Genomic DNA, 14,521 nt, shown 5'->3' on the forward strand with positions numbered 1-14,521 from the left:
CTTTTCGCCTCATATATTGGTTAAGAACATATAACCACAACAGGATGTAAACATTTCCTTAATGATCCTACAGTTATAACAAGCAAAATAAACAATCCAACTTCACATGTCCCTATTCCCTAAGGACCTCAGGTTCACCTTGTAGTTTAAAAATTAGTCAGTCATTTAGACTGGAGCAAATCTCTATGGATTCAGGGAGTTTGCTATCAACTAATGGGTTATGGCATTATTGTCAGTGGATGCTACCCCATAGGAGGCTGGACCATTGCATCATTCAGGGTAAAGACATACTTGTTACGTGTGTGACAAACAAAAACCTACCCAAAGACGTTCCTCAGAGAGCTGTGAGTGAAAGACATGCACTGCTTGCCTGTTCCACATCTGTTCTTTTCATGATCTTTAGAAAATGAACATCCTTGCAGATATGAAAGGAACGCTGTATGACTACATATAGGCCAAAGTAAGAGATCACTCTGTCCATCAAGTATCATACTACAATACTGTCAGGCCAAAAACATATCTTTAATGGAGACACAAAGTTTAAGATCCTAATTTAATCTCTACGAAGACTTCACCTATTATATTAATGTGCTTATAAGTTCATCATCTTAAATAAGAGGAATTGAAAACATATAGATTGAAAAGTCGTAAGTTGTTAAACCAGCTGTTTTCCCTTATACATATTGTACTTAAAGTCCTCAAACACCAAGTATGTAAAAAGTTACTGTTAATAACACAGTATGCAAAAACTGCATCAATTTTTAAAAGTTTAAAGGATGTTGGACCAATGAATTCTAAACGAACTTAAAACAATTTCCTGCTTAATCACAACTCAAAATCCTTTTAACTCTTTTTTCTGTTCTTAACTATAGTGTGTATTTTTTATAGGGAGGGAGGTAGCTCACAAGTGTTGCAACAGGGAGAGCTCCAAGGTACTAAAAGGCAAAAAGGGTGTAGGTCTGCTTCTACCACTGTGCCAGCTAAAGCCGTTCCAAATTTAGAGACTTTTCCGCATTTAGGGAACTCAGCGTGCGGCTGCAAGTCTTGCGAACAATAAGCACCCTATTGCAATGTTTATTGTTCAAGGGACAGACAAGCTACCCTAGAAAGAGAAAAAAACATTTCAATGGGTAGAACTAAACAGAGGCAAAAGAACATCTCAAAGCCGTCATTCAGAAGTGAAAAGAACAGAAAGTCAACAAATGAACACGTAAGAAGAAAGAAAGGGAACGGATATGATTTTCCAGAGATCGAGCAGATTGGTTTTGCTCAGGTATTTTCAACAGCTTCCCCACCCTCAGATATAGCACCACTACCATAGGCCTCCGAAAGCCCTCCGTTCTTCACTTATTTGGCTCCTTTTACATGCTTGGCATTGTACTGGTTAACTAAGCAAGCAACCAGGAGTAAAACAGCCAACTGCTTTATTTTATGCCAAAAGAAAAAGTATCGAGAAGATATGCCTTGTTCTCAAAAGCTTAGTTTGCTACTGAGCTATTACTAAGACAACCCCCAGCATCAGGAGATAAGTTCCATAATTAACAGAGGTAGCAGATGTCAGAGGAGCCAAGGGTCACCCAGGAAGGCTTCACAGAAGAATGGACTTGGAGTCATGTCTTGAAGGATAAATAAAGACATTTCCCAAGATCTGGAGAGGTGGAGGGTTTGGGGGAAAGGCACTCCCAGCAATGAGAAAGGTGCATTTAAAGGTCTGCAAGCAGGAAAGCAAGACCTGGGGAAAGGCACGCAGCTCCATGTGGTGATCAGAACAGAGTTCAGGGTTCACTGAGGAGAAGAAGCAAGGTAAATCTGGAAAGGGTACCGGTGTACCTCAGGCAGAGGTTATGGACAGCCACTGACATTTCTTAAAGAGGGCAGTGACTTGATCAGATTTAGGCTGAAGGAAGAGTAATCTCATAGTAGAAAACAGACTTACTACCAGGAAGTTCAGAGCCAAATACATTCCTTTTCTAGCAACTTTACAGAATCTGAGTATATGTACTAAAGGTATTTACTTTATCCGATTTTCCTTCCTTTATTTCCTTTCCTTTTCATGTATTTTATTTTTTTAATTTATTATATAGATCCCAAATCCTTTTTAGAGTTACACAGCATAAAAGCAAAATAAAGAAAGAAAACTCAGAAAGGTAGGAAGGCAGATGGGTAAGCGGATTATCAATTCTCCCAACAGAAGGGAAAATGAACTCTACTTTGACATGTTTTATTGAAATTCAGAAATTCAAGAGCACACATTGCCTAAGACAAGTTATGGTATATATTCTTTTTCCTCTTTCTATAATTGGCTTCCTGACTTTTTCTACTAATTTCTAGGTCCTTTCACTGAAATACTTTTACCTTTAAAATCTGTTTTACTGTTTATTGTTTTACTTTAAACATAAAGCCAAAATAAGATACATTCAATTCTCCATTAAAAAAATCAAGCACCATATTATAGGCATAAAGATACAGATATAACCAAAAATACTATAAAAACAATGCAAAAATAATTTTCATAGCCATACGCTCTTATTTTCTTAAAGCAGTTTTTAAAATATCTCTAATTATAATACTTATTTCATACAACATATAATGAGGGGAGAAAGGACTTCAGGAAGAATTACTTCACTATCACTGGGTTAATAATTTATTACAACAGTATGCCCTAAATGATAGTGATATTTCCAAAACGTCCACATCCATGAACACATTGGGCAGACATCTGGGGTCCCAGTGACAAGCCAAACAAGTAACTATAATGACTTCAAATATTTTTTCCTATCAGATAGAGATTTTTAAAAGAGAGGTTCAAGATAAAGTTTTGGCTTTGTCCATTTGTACAGCAGTCTTAGATCTCCGGAGAGCACTCGAAATCTCAAGATCAGAAAAACATAAGTAAGGTAATTAAGCAGCCTTTCCAGTAACAATAGACACAGAAGGTGTCACCAGCTTTTATTAAACATGCTTACAATCTCAGAGAGTCCAAACCTCATAACTAGTTTTTCTTATTAATGATTTGTTCATACGTCATTTCAGCATTTCTTTCTGAAGAACAATTTCCTCTGAGAGTGAAAGATAAAAGATGACTGCCCACATATGTGCAGCTATGATTATCTGCCCTCTCTCAGGACTCACAGAATTCCAAGGAGGGCAAAATTATTAGGGCAAATTCTAACTCCAGAGGAAATTCCCCAGCTCGGCCAGTCGCCAGTGGAGTTATAATATCAACAATGAAGAGAAAGTTCTCTTGGAAGTTAAAAGTCTGGAAGAAAAGGTTAATTATTCAGTGCTGCTTGACAAGCAACCATCTATCATAAAAGGAAAGAGCCTTATATAATTAAATGCCAGAAAGTTATCATGAAAAAGACTTCAAACCATTTCACAGACAACCTCAGAGCTTTTCTACTTCCCGTTAATCAATACAAGATTTTAAAGAAAAACTCACCAATAATTTAGTCATGAGTCTTTCATTTTGCATATTAAAGTACCTCTGAAGAAACACAAATCAACACACGGAACATGCATTGATAAAATGGATTGATTGTAATCTGCAAGGATAAGCATGACAAAATCAAACCCGTAACAATGCCTCACCTATTAAAAACTCAGAATTTTCTTGTTCTATATAGCAAGCTAGAAAGAACCAAGAAAATAAAAGGGTTAGGGAGACAGTTAAAGTGTAATTACAGGGACTTCCCTGGCGGTCCAGTGGTTAAAACTCCACGCTCCCACTGCAGTGGGCACAGGTTCCATCCCTATTTGGGGAAGTCCCACATGCTGCCTGGCGTGGCCAAAATAAAAGTAAAAATAAATAAATAAAGTAAGCAGCATCATAACAACAAGCTCTTTGAACATTTTTTCAAAAGTGTAATTACAACATGTAAGAAAAAACCAAACATATGTATTTTGCTCATAAAAGAGACCTTTGTACATTTCCCCAGAAGTTATAGAACTTATCTTACTAAACAATTTTATTTGGCATAGTTCTTCACTTTCTAACCCTACAACAAATTAGAGGCAATAAGTCATAAGAGAAGACTGCTTATATATTGACATTCTCAAACAATGATAGATGCTATAAACAAAAGGCTGTCCATGTGTATTTTGCAGAAGTACCAAATTTTGCTTATGGATCTTCAAAAAGCCTAACTGCATTCATGAAAAAAATCAATGTAAAACAAGTATCTATCAACCACTGCTTATTTGGCCTAGATTTTCATCATAATATTTAAACTATGAAGTTGTTTAAAACTGTGACTCCAATATGCAATAAAAAGCAAACATAAGAATTGTGAATCTTACTTCTTCCTCAGTATACACGCAACTATAATTTCAGATAAACTGACATGATATTTTTTTTGCAGTCTTCAGCTGTCACTCACATGACTTTTGTACACTAGTTAAGGAAACATAATTTTCTACATTATACATATTATTCCCACTTTCTGCAAAGTTCCCACTAACAACAAGACCTTGAATTTTCTAATAGCTACACTGCTTCACTACTTAGCATGATTCTAAAGAAAGGCTTCCTTAAGTAACTCTTAGAAAATGTAGATAAACTGATTTGTCCTGACTTTAATGTGTTTCTATCTCTTTAAAGGAATCTTACTTAACTCTTTAATAATTGGTTTAATCAAGAGTACATGAGGAAGGGGATATTCCTAGCGGTCAGTGGTTAAGACTTCGCCTTCCAATGCAGGGGGTGCGGGTTCGATCCCTAGTCAGGGAGCTAAGATCCCACATGCCTCGAGGCCAAAAAACTAAAACATAAAACAGAAGAAACATTGTAAAAAATTCAATAAAGACTTTAAAAATGGTCCACATCAAAAAAAACTTTTAAAAAATTAAAAAAAAAAAAGAGTACAATAGGAAGTACTCCACCTCTTGTATGCAATACCACATTGGTACTCCCAGGTAAATGTTTAAGACAAATGTGGTAGGGACTAGCCAGCTGTTCACAAAACTTGTTTCATCCACTTCCTGGACTCCTGCTGGACTACATTTCCCAGCCTCCTTTGTAATTAGCTGTGGGCATGTGACTAAATTCTACCCAATGAAATGTGAACAGAAGCAACGTGCCTATGGAAACTATTCATACACAATCCACTTCTTCCATTTCTCTTCCATCAGCTTGATGTAGAGACATACATTAACCTTGGAATCCATGAGCTGAAGAAGTATAGTCACAAATTAGAATCTGTCTTGGGCTCTGAATAGCCACTAGAAAAAGAACAACCTACCATTCAGGAAAACCTGTTTAGTCTTTATATGAACAAGAAATAACCTTCTTTTCTGTTTGAACTAGTGCTACAATAATGAACACAATAAGAAATATATAAACTGAATTACCCACAAAAATAAATGGTGAAAAGCAAAGTGGAAAACAAATAAATATGCAAAGTAAATTTAAGCTGAACATTTTGGGGAAAGGTTTGTGCCTCATTTTTAAAGTACTGTCTCTCAGGAATTAGACAATGAATAAAATGCTCTCTCTGGTTTATCTTTCAAAATTGAATACCATATTTAGAAGTTTAGATTTAGCAATAGCACAAGAATAAATCACTTAACTGTGAAGTTACAGCAACAAAAAAATCTAAAATAGTATTTAATAAATTAACATTCAATATGCTTCACTAATACCGTACTCTGTGATCAAATTCTGTTACAACAAACTTCAAGGGGCTAATTTATTTCATTATCTTAGAATATTTTTCTTGAACACTACTTGAAATAGATAATTGTCTGGGAGCCTGAAAATATTTTAATTACACAGAGCTTATTGTAATAAGATTTGACCTATATTTCATTAAAAAAATACAGCTGATCACACTCATCTGGGGAAGCCATAACCTACTTGATTTGCCTTACGACTCTATTTCATTTACCATTCATTTTTTATGGTAACACATTGTGAACAAATTGAAGAAAAAATACCAACTTGGACACTGTGATATCTGTTTGTAGCTTTGTCCTGGTTTTAGTTTCCTACTTAGTAACTAAATGGGACCACAGTGGGTAATGCACTAGAGCAAAAGTGGTGAATCATTAAAGAGTTCATAAATTTTAAAAACAGGGGCAGGCCTTATGGGCCCCATATGCTTCTAGAAAATTGAACCGTGTAGGTTTATTAGTCCTCTTTAAAAATGCTTGCAGTGAAGCTTTTATTAATGCTTGCCCTCAAATTGTTTATACTACTTAGCATTTTCATAACATTTTTTATCTCAAAGAACTTCTTGATCATTAGTTAAAGCTACTCTTCATTTCTATAAGAGAACTCAGCTGTTTAGCAAAACAGAGGCACGAAGGGGGAAAACTCAACTAATTTTCGCCTAAGATTTGCCAAAGAAAAAAGAAAAGGAATAGAATATAAGATCCTGCCACAAACCTTTAGTTTGTATCAATAGCCAGGTCGTCTCACTCAGTGGGGTGGAGTAGTTGTTTTAAGTGTTCCCACAATGATGAAGAAAAGAGAAATTAGCCACCTATATGCAATGGGCTTTGAAAACTAATATTATAGGACTCTGCTATACAGCTAATAGTAACTCTGCCATCCAAAGTCACCTAGGAGCCCCCAAGGCCACAACATTATAAATTCCAGGGGGCATGATGCCCATTGTGTTCTATGTTTGGAAAATTCCTTTGGGTGCATTTTCATCAAAATTACATTATATAAATTAGATTCATCCAAAGTAAAAGTCATACTGGAATCATTCTAAGGCTGATACAGCCGAATTTAGTTACTCTTAAAAATGTCCAGGCTCAAATCATGTTTTCTATAACCTTGGGATCATTCTAAAAAACTGATCTGGGTTAAAATAGGTAGAAATTTGTTCTGAGGAGGAAAAAAATGTACTCTACTATAAGAATCTCTTTGGTTCATCTCCACATAAAACAGGGTGGCTTGCTGGCAGAGAATACACATAAGCCCTAGAATTTCACCACAAATTATTACCTCCTCTAGTTTTCAACACCGCTAGATTTTTATTTATCAGAAAGCAAAATGACTGAGCTATAGTTTAGCTCACAGGACAAATACCTATATTAAGATGGAATTTAATGATATATTTGTTTTTCTAGAGTCTCAATGAGAAACACTAGTGCTTGTTGGACAGATTAAAGAACAATTCGGCACTTTGCCAAGTCACAGTGAAGAGTACTATGCAGTATGTTATCTAATACCCCCTCCAGGTCCACTGTGTAAGTCTTTTTTTGGCGGGGGTGGGGGGAGGGTGGTCCAAGAATCTGTATTTTTAACAAGAGCATCAGATGATTTTTATTATCTGACACGTTTGGAAAACTCTACATTAGATGAGCCCTTAAGTCTTTCCTTCTGCAATTTGGCAATCCTGATAAAAATAAATTACCAGAAATGGCATCCATACTGCTATACAGAAGAAATTAACTTCTGTTCCTATATTTATTAAAATACTTAACACACTGAATGGACCAAAACTATTTACACTTCTGTCTCTCCCACTAAAGGGTACTGTTCATAGGGTAGAAACCATGTTTTTAGTACTCTTTGTGTCCCCACCGAGTAACACACTGCTTAGCACAGAATACATGCTAAGTTTTAAATGAATGACTATCTTAATTGCAGCAGCGAGCTGCCAGTCTCATCCATGTAGTCCTCTCTCCACTCAGGCTCCTCAGTGCCCAAAAGCAATACCCAGTGCTCTAACTTAGAACATTATTGGGGCAGCAAGATTAAAATAAAAACCAGTGAATTCTATATTCAGAAATCAGTACTTATTGTTTGACTGCACATATGATCAAGACAGTAACATTTAGTACTTGATATCGAATGTATTTGAATATGGATAGAGAACTTTTATGAGAATTGTGTCAATGCCTGGGGAAAATAAGAGTTTACACTATCTGAAATACTGACTATTAAAGAATTTCTGGAACAACTGGAGTGAGACTATTTTTCTGGTGCACAATAACTCCTTAGAGCCCTTTGCGGAACAAGAGCAAAATAAATGGATGGTGATTGCATAAGACCAATTCAATTCTCTTTTTAGACAGTTTTTTTTAAAAAAGGAGATGTGAGAAAAACACTTTTTCTAAGTCAAACGATTAGGTTATCTCTCACCAGTAGAATATATATGGTACCGTAAGAGACAGGCTAATAGTAGCAGAAAACTGTTTTAATGTGTGTGGCCAGCATTTTCCTTTATATATATGCAAAATGCATTTCAGGTCTCTGATCACAGTTTGTACTTGGAATAAACAGAAAAGACTCCCACCCACCTGTGCTATGACTTTCTTCAGCTCCGAGTTCATTCATAAGAATTTCCCAAACATAATTGATTAAGATGTCTGTACAATGCTGCTCTCAACAGACCAGAAGTATTTATAAGAAAGAAAGTACACAAGGACATTTTAATAGCTCTAAAGTCAAATGAGTTTCACTTGGTGGCTGTCTCATTTACCATCCACTCTTCTTCTAACTGAACGATTATCATGACTGGCAAGAACCTCCCCATCAAAATAGCTGCCTGAAAGGACATTTTCATATTATAAAATCAATACTTTTGCTTGCAGGGCATGCTGATTTCAATTGTCAAATATTACCTGTTGTGAGCTAGTGTCAGGTATATGTAGTATTAATCAAAGTATTTGGTATTATTTTACTTTGTCTTTTTGAAAGGGAGTCCAGTGTATTTGACCATCTTATGTATTACATTTACATATAGGAACTCTGAGTTTTTAAACAATGCTACAAGTTGCTATCATCTTGAGCACAAGAAGCTGAATTATTCGTACTACTCCCTCCTTCTCCATATGCACCTTAAAGCACAGATTCACGTGCCCTTCCTATACAGCCAACAACCTATGCTGGGCAGACAATAAGATTCTTATTTAACCTCAAATCCCCTTTAATCATGCCTGTTTCTTCTCTCTCAAAAGTCAGGTGCATGCACTCACCTGTTTTCATTTTCTCTTTTACCTCACAAAGTTCAGTAAATGTTACTTCTGACCATCTGTTCCTTACATATATACATCGTTTCTATAGCTTTTTTGCCCAATATACTTTACCTCTTAAGCGGTTACCTCCACAACAATAAAAATGTCACTCCCACCTTCTGTTCCACACATCAGATGAGAAAACCAAGAGTAGAATCACCCTTACACTGACCTCCCAAAAAACACATTACTTTTAGAATGAAATTAGATGTAATACAGACCTACCGGAGAAACTATCTAAGGTGCCCATAGACCACATTAAGTATCACCATAGAATTTCTCACCTGTTTGTCTTCCTGCCATTTGGCCCACTTTTCTTTAAACATGTTAAAGTTTTAAATATTTTTCATTACATTGTACTGATTCTCTTTTCCAAATAAGGTTGTCAAAATAGTTCTATATTCATTCATTGCAAAGTAGTTACCTTTAAATAGACCTTGATGGGTTAAACTGGGAGTCTAATCGCTTACAATAATGTTCTAATGGGATTATGTGTTTCATCTTAAAAATAAGTGGGTCCATTCTGAAATTCTGCCATTTGCAACAACATGAATGGACATGGAGGGTATTATGCTGAGTGAAACAGGGTAGACAGAGAAAGACAAATACTGTATGATAGCACTTATATACAGAATCTAAAAAGTACAACAAACTAATGAATATAACAAAGAAGAAACAGACTCAGATATAGAGAATAAACTAGTGTTTACCAGGGGGGAGAGGAAAGGGGAGAGGAGCAATATAGGGGTAGGGGATTAATAGATATAAACCACTGTATATAAAATAAGCTACAGTCATATATTATACAACATGGGGAACATAGTCAATATTTTACAACAACTATAAATGGAGTATAACCTTTAAAAAATTGAATCACTATATCGTACACCTGTAGCTTATATAATATCGTACATCAACTATACTTCAATAAAAAAAGAAAGAAAAAAAATGGGTGCAAGTCCATACATGCTAGAAAGATGCTAAAGAGAGACGATATAGACACTGAAATTGCTACACTTGTACTATTTAAAAGTCAGTAAGTTTTATAAATTGAGTTTAATTATAATTTGGAATCAAAAATTTCCCCTATAGTTTCATCCTTCATTAACCTGGATGGGATCTGCATTTTGTGCCCATTGCAAGATTACATATCCAGGTAGAAACGCCATTTCAAATGTTTCATTTGGATACAGTTGTCACTGCCAAAAAGTCTATTTTCCCATGATTCAATCTGACCTGTCATTCTTCTGTGAAGTAAAAGTGGGAGGTAAACAAACAATGTACAGAGGACATGGGGGAGGTGGGTAGAGAATAATAAAGGGACATGGACAGTTTTATAAAAATATATAAGAAGTATAGTTTCTGATCTTGAGAATTAAAGACAACCCCCTATATAGATTCTAGACCGTAACTTAGAGAAATGGAGTAAGTTTTCTGCCACATGTGTACGTAGCCAATTTGTCCCCATTGCTTTTAGTATGTTTTTTAATGATTCCAACGCATTTTACCACAAGAAAAAAAAATGTTTGGCTATGGTATTTCTAAATTAAATGTCTCTTTTAAATTATGTAATTTTGAAACACTAAATTTATATATAAATAAATATATATTTAAAATATAATACATAGATATAAAAATGCAGATATCATTTTAAGTTCAACTCAACAGAAAGGATCGTAAAACTGTGCCATGACTGTGATGATGAGTAATGCAGGTCACACGAAGGCTGCCTGTGAGGGTGGCGGCGTGGGGGAAGGAGGGGGTGGAGAGCAGGCAGGGTGGAGGGAGGAACAAGTATTGCAGGCTAGACCAGTGCTTCCCAAAGTGTAGTCCCCAGGGGGCAACAGCATCACCTATGGGAACCTGTAAATACTGCAATTCCTGGGACGCGCCTAAGACCTGAATCGAAAACCGTGGGGATGGGGCTTGAATTTAAAAGCCCTCCCTCTGATGTTAAAGTTTGAGAACCACTGGGCTACAGGGACTCAGAGATAAGAGGCCTAGGTAACTCTTCATCTTCTTATTCAGATGATAACGCCGATTATAAATCATGACTGTGACTAAAGACTCTGGAATATCTTTACTACATCATTTAGAATCAACAGTTACAGTTTTACTCTCCAATAATTTCCAGATCCAAATTCAACACACAAGCTGGCAGCCTGCTGGGGATGTGAGGAAGGTTGATGAGACACTGGAATTCCAGAGCAACTGATCTGGGTGTGGCCCTCCACAGAGTGAAAATCTTGGCCAAAAACTTCCCTTCATAAACTCTGAATAAAATATTACACTAGCTTCAATCTAAGGAGTTGGATAACTCAAGGATATCAATATGCTGAAAGATTTTTTAAAGAATATACAGAAATAAATACTCCCATAATGATCCAAACAGAAAATTCTTTTTAAATTTGTCCATGTTTAACATGTGATATCTGAAGCTATTCCATCATTCTCAAGACTTGGATTGTGTTTGTTCCAAAAGTGACACCCTGTTCCTGGAGAAATGGGTGTCAGCTGTGCTGATCACAACACTACATGAGCCACACGTTACACTGGACTCAGAGGAAGCAGGTGCTGAGATTAAATATAATTAAATATGTATATAGGAAACAGGAGTGGCAGCAAAGAAGGGTGGGGAAGAGAAATATCCTTCCTGTGTGTCAAAGAGATCGAGGGGGAGTAATCCACAGGCTGACTTCCAAAGCCCACAACACCATTTAAAAACATACAGACACGTATTCAGTCAGAAGACTCTGGGTGTGAATTAGATGCCTACATCATATTTAGCAAATACTTATAACTTCATAAAATTCAATCCAAATGTTACATTTGCAGCAGAAGAATTAAAGCCCACTGCTCAGATAACAACACAAATGAAATTAACTGCGTGGAAAGCAAGCTTACGTAATAGAGGATTGGCTATAGAAGACAAAATTCAAAATTCATTATATTAACCAATCTTCGTCAGAAAAAAAAAAGTCCTTTCACAACTTAAATTGCTTAGTTTGAAGCAACACAAAACAACATCTTTCATGTTAAGTCTGTTAATGGTTTAAGAAGCAACCAGACTGACCGGACTGCACTGGTGAACTCATCATGGGAATCAGGAGAAGGACTGATGGGCTGGGATGCGGATTCACAGCCTTTCTTTAGCTGGCAATGTCGGTCCACGAGAAGCTGGTAGAGGGGAAGCCTAGAATGAGAGAAAAATGCATGTGTATTATATAGGTTATGTCAAGCCACACAGGAAAAGAAACACAGAGAACCAGCCTTGAGTCTCAGCTCAGCCACCCCTCGACGGAGGGTCTTTGAGGCAGTCACATCAACCTCCCAGGAGTCTTAAGTCTTCATTTATAAAAGAGCAAGTTTAGCAGTCATGCTTAAAGCACAAAAATACTGCGAACACCAAAATAAAATAATAGGTGTAGAAGGAATCTGTGAAAAGCACTTTACAAAATTATAGTTTCCTATTTACTATTGTATACTAACTTGTTTGCTGTTATCATTATTACAGAAATTTTTAATTTTTTTGGAATTCTGGATTTAAGAATCTCATTACATAGTATTCTTAACTATCAATATCACAGATTTCCTTCTAGAGATAAGGACTTCTTGGCCAAAAAAAAACTTAATAGACTAAAAAAAATGGGACAAAAATACCATAAACTACAAGGGTGACAGAAAACTCCCATTACAATTTCCATTTCTTCTTGAAGTCTTTTGCAATCTTGTTCCAGCCAACAGTAATAAAAACCATACTCTTTCTAGGAGTGGCACTTACAGGATGGACTTCTTGAAAGGAATTTAAGGGACTTTCTGGACACTTCAGCAAAGAGCAAGTGGAAGAACATTTTCCTCACAACTTACTGGAATGTCAAAGTTTAAAAAAAGAAGAGGAAAAAGAAGCTTTTAAAGTTGTACTTAATGAGTTTCTTACTAAAATAGTATATCCCAATTGCACTATTTTTAAAGACAGTATGCTGTAACTCTGAGAATTGTACATCTCTTTATCTTGAGAATCCAACATATTTATTGTGACTCGTTTTCCCATCAGTATTTTGAAAGTGTTATTACTATTTTTGCCCAAATGTATAAAGCAGGATATAAATACATATTTCCCTTGAAGAACTATGTAACATCGCTAAGAATACCTATAATACTTCAAAAGGTCCCAAAATAGAAGTATGCCAGTTATTAAAAACAGTTGACTCATCAGTTCTAACAGGCTAATTCTCACCACATCTTTTGTGCTGGATATACATTAAGATTTAGAAACAATAAAATGTATATTTTTATAAATCCCCTTCAAAAATTATACTGATGTGATTATCTTATCAGCATTATTTAAAGAATCTTAATTTCCAGGTTGATGAGAAAGCAATATTTCTACAAAAAAAGATGAAAAATGAAGAGTAAAAAATTCCTTTGATTTCTGTATCAGCAAACAGACATTCTGACAGTGGCTTCTAAATAAAAAGATGTCAATATCGTATTTTAAAGTAATAACATCATTTGCATAGTTCTTTACAGTTACAAAGTACTTTTAGACATATTACCATATTTTATATCATTTTCAAATCAACCATGCTAATAGATACTTGTTACTCCCCTCCCTACCCTTACAGGTAAAAAAACTGATATCATATGCTTCACAATTAAAAGGAAATGAAGCAAAATCAAAGTTAAAATTGAGTGAAATGTGAATTTATAGACTATCTAAACTTGATGAATGTGGACTTTGAGATTTTTTGCATTTTAATTTTTTTTTTACATTGCAGTCTAAAACATTTTTAAATGTTCTTAATACATTCTTGATTCTCAATGGCACGATTTGATTTTAAATTAAAAATAACAAAAAGCGAGGGACAGGAAACCTTAAGAGAATATAAGTGAAGCAGCCCTAAAAGGTACCTTCCATCAGAGGCATAGTTACTCTGTGTTTTAAAAAAATTATTTTTAATCTATAATGTCACTTTGTACAATTGATACTTGTATATCTACAAATATAACTTAGTTTAACCAATAATTTCCAACAGTTGAACAGTGGTAATACATACAAAGCCAAAGTTTTACTACTTGTCCCAAAATCTAAAATTAAAAAGATGTTCCTGGGACTTCCCTGGTGGCGCAGTGGTTAAGAATCTGCCTGCCAATGCAGGGGACACAGGTTCCATCCCTGGTTCAGGAAGATCCCACATGCCACGGAGCAACTAAGCCCGTGCGCCACAACTACTTAAGCCCGCATGCCTAGAGCCCATGCTCTGCAACAAGAGAAGCCACTGCAACGAGAAGCCTGCGCACGGCAACAAAGAGTAGCCCCCGCTCACCGCAACTAGAGAAAGCCCACGCGCAGCAACAAAGACCCAACACAGCCAAAAAAATAATTAAATAAATTTATATATAAAAAAAATGTTTCTATTTCTACACACTTCTGCTGTTTATTTCCACAAACACGCATAACAACTGTCCACAACATGCTGATTTATGGCTACTTACATAATTGTGGAGTTTTGTCTTCATAGCTCTAGACTTGAGTTGCAAAGTGAATCTC

The 14,521-nt window shown here is 35.8% G+C and overlaps 1 protein-coding gene across 9 annotated transcripts in view; it reads right to left on the minus strand.

Moving 5' to 3' along the window:
• The window catches only part of HDAC9 (histone deacetylase 9), a 999,599-nt gene that overhangs the window by 912,666 nt on the left and 72,412 nt on the right, over positions 1-14,521 (minus strand). For all 9 annotated transcript variants that reach the window (XM_082472710.1, XM_082472702.1, XM_082472703.1 and 6 more), the window contains exon 2: positions 12,044-12,163. In XM_082472710.1, the coding sequence (XP_082328836.1) occupies positions 12,044-12,068 (25 nt within the window). In that variant the 5' untranslated portion in view covers positions 12,069-12,163. The remainder of the gene's footprint in view (positions 1-12,043; positions 12,164-14,521) is intronic.

This window comes from Balaenoptera physalus (genome assembly GCF_965194825.1).
Source record: "Balaenoptera physalus genome assembly, chromosome: 8".
NCBI lineage: Eukaryota > Metazoa > Chordata > Mammalia > Artiodactyla > Balaenopteridae > Balaenoptera > Balaenoptera physalus.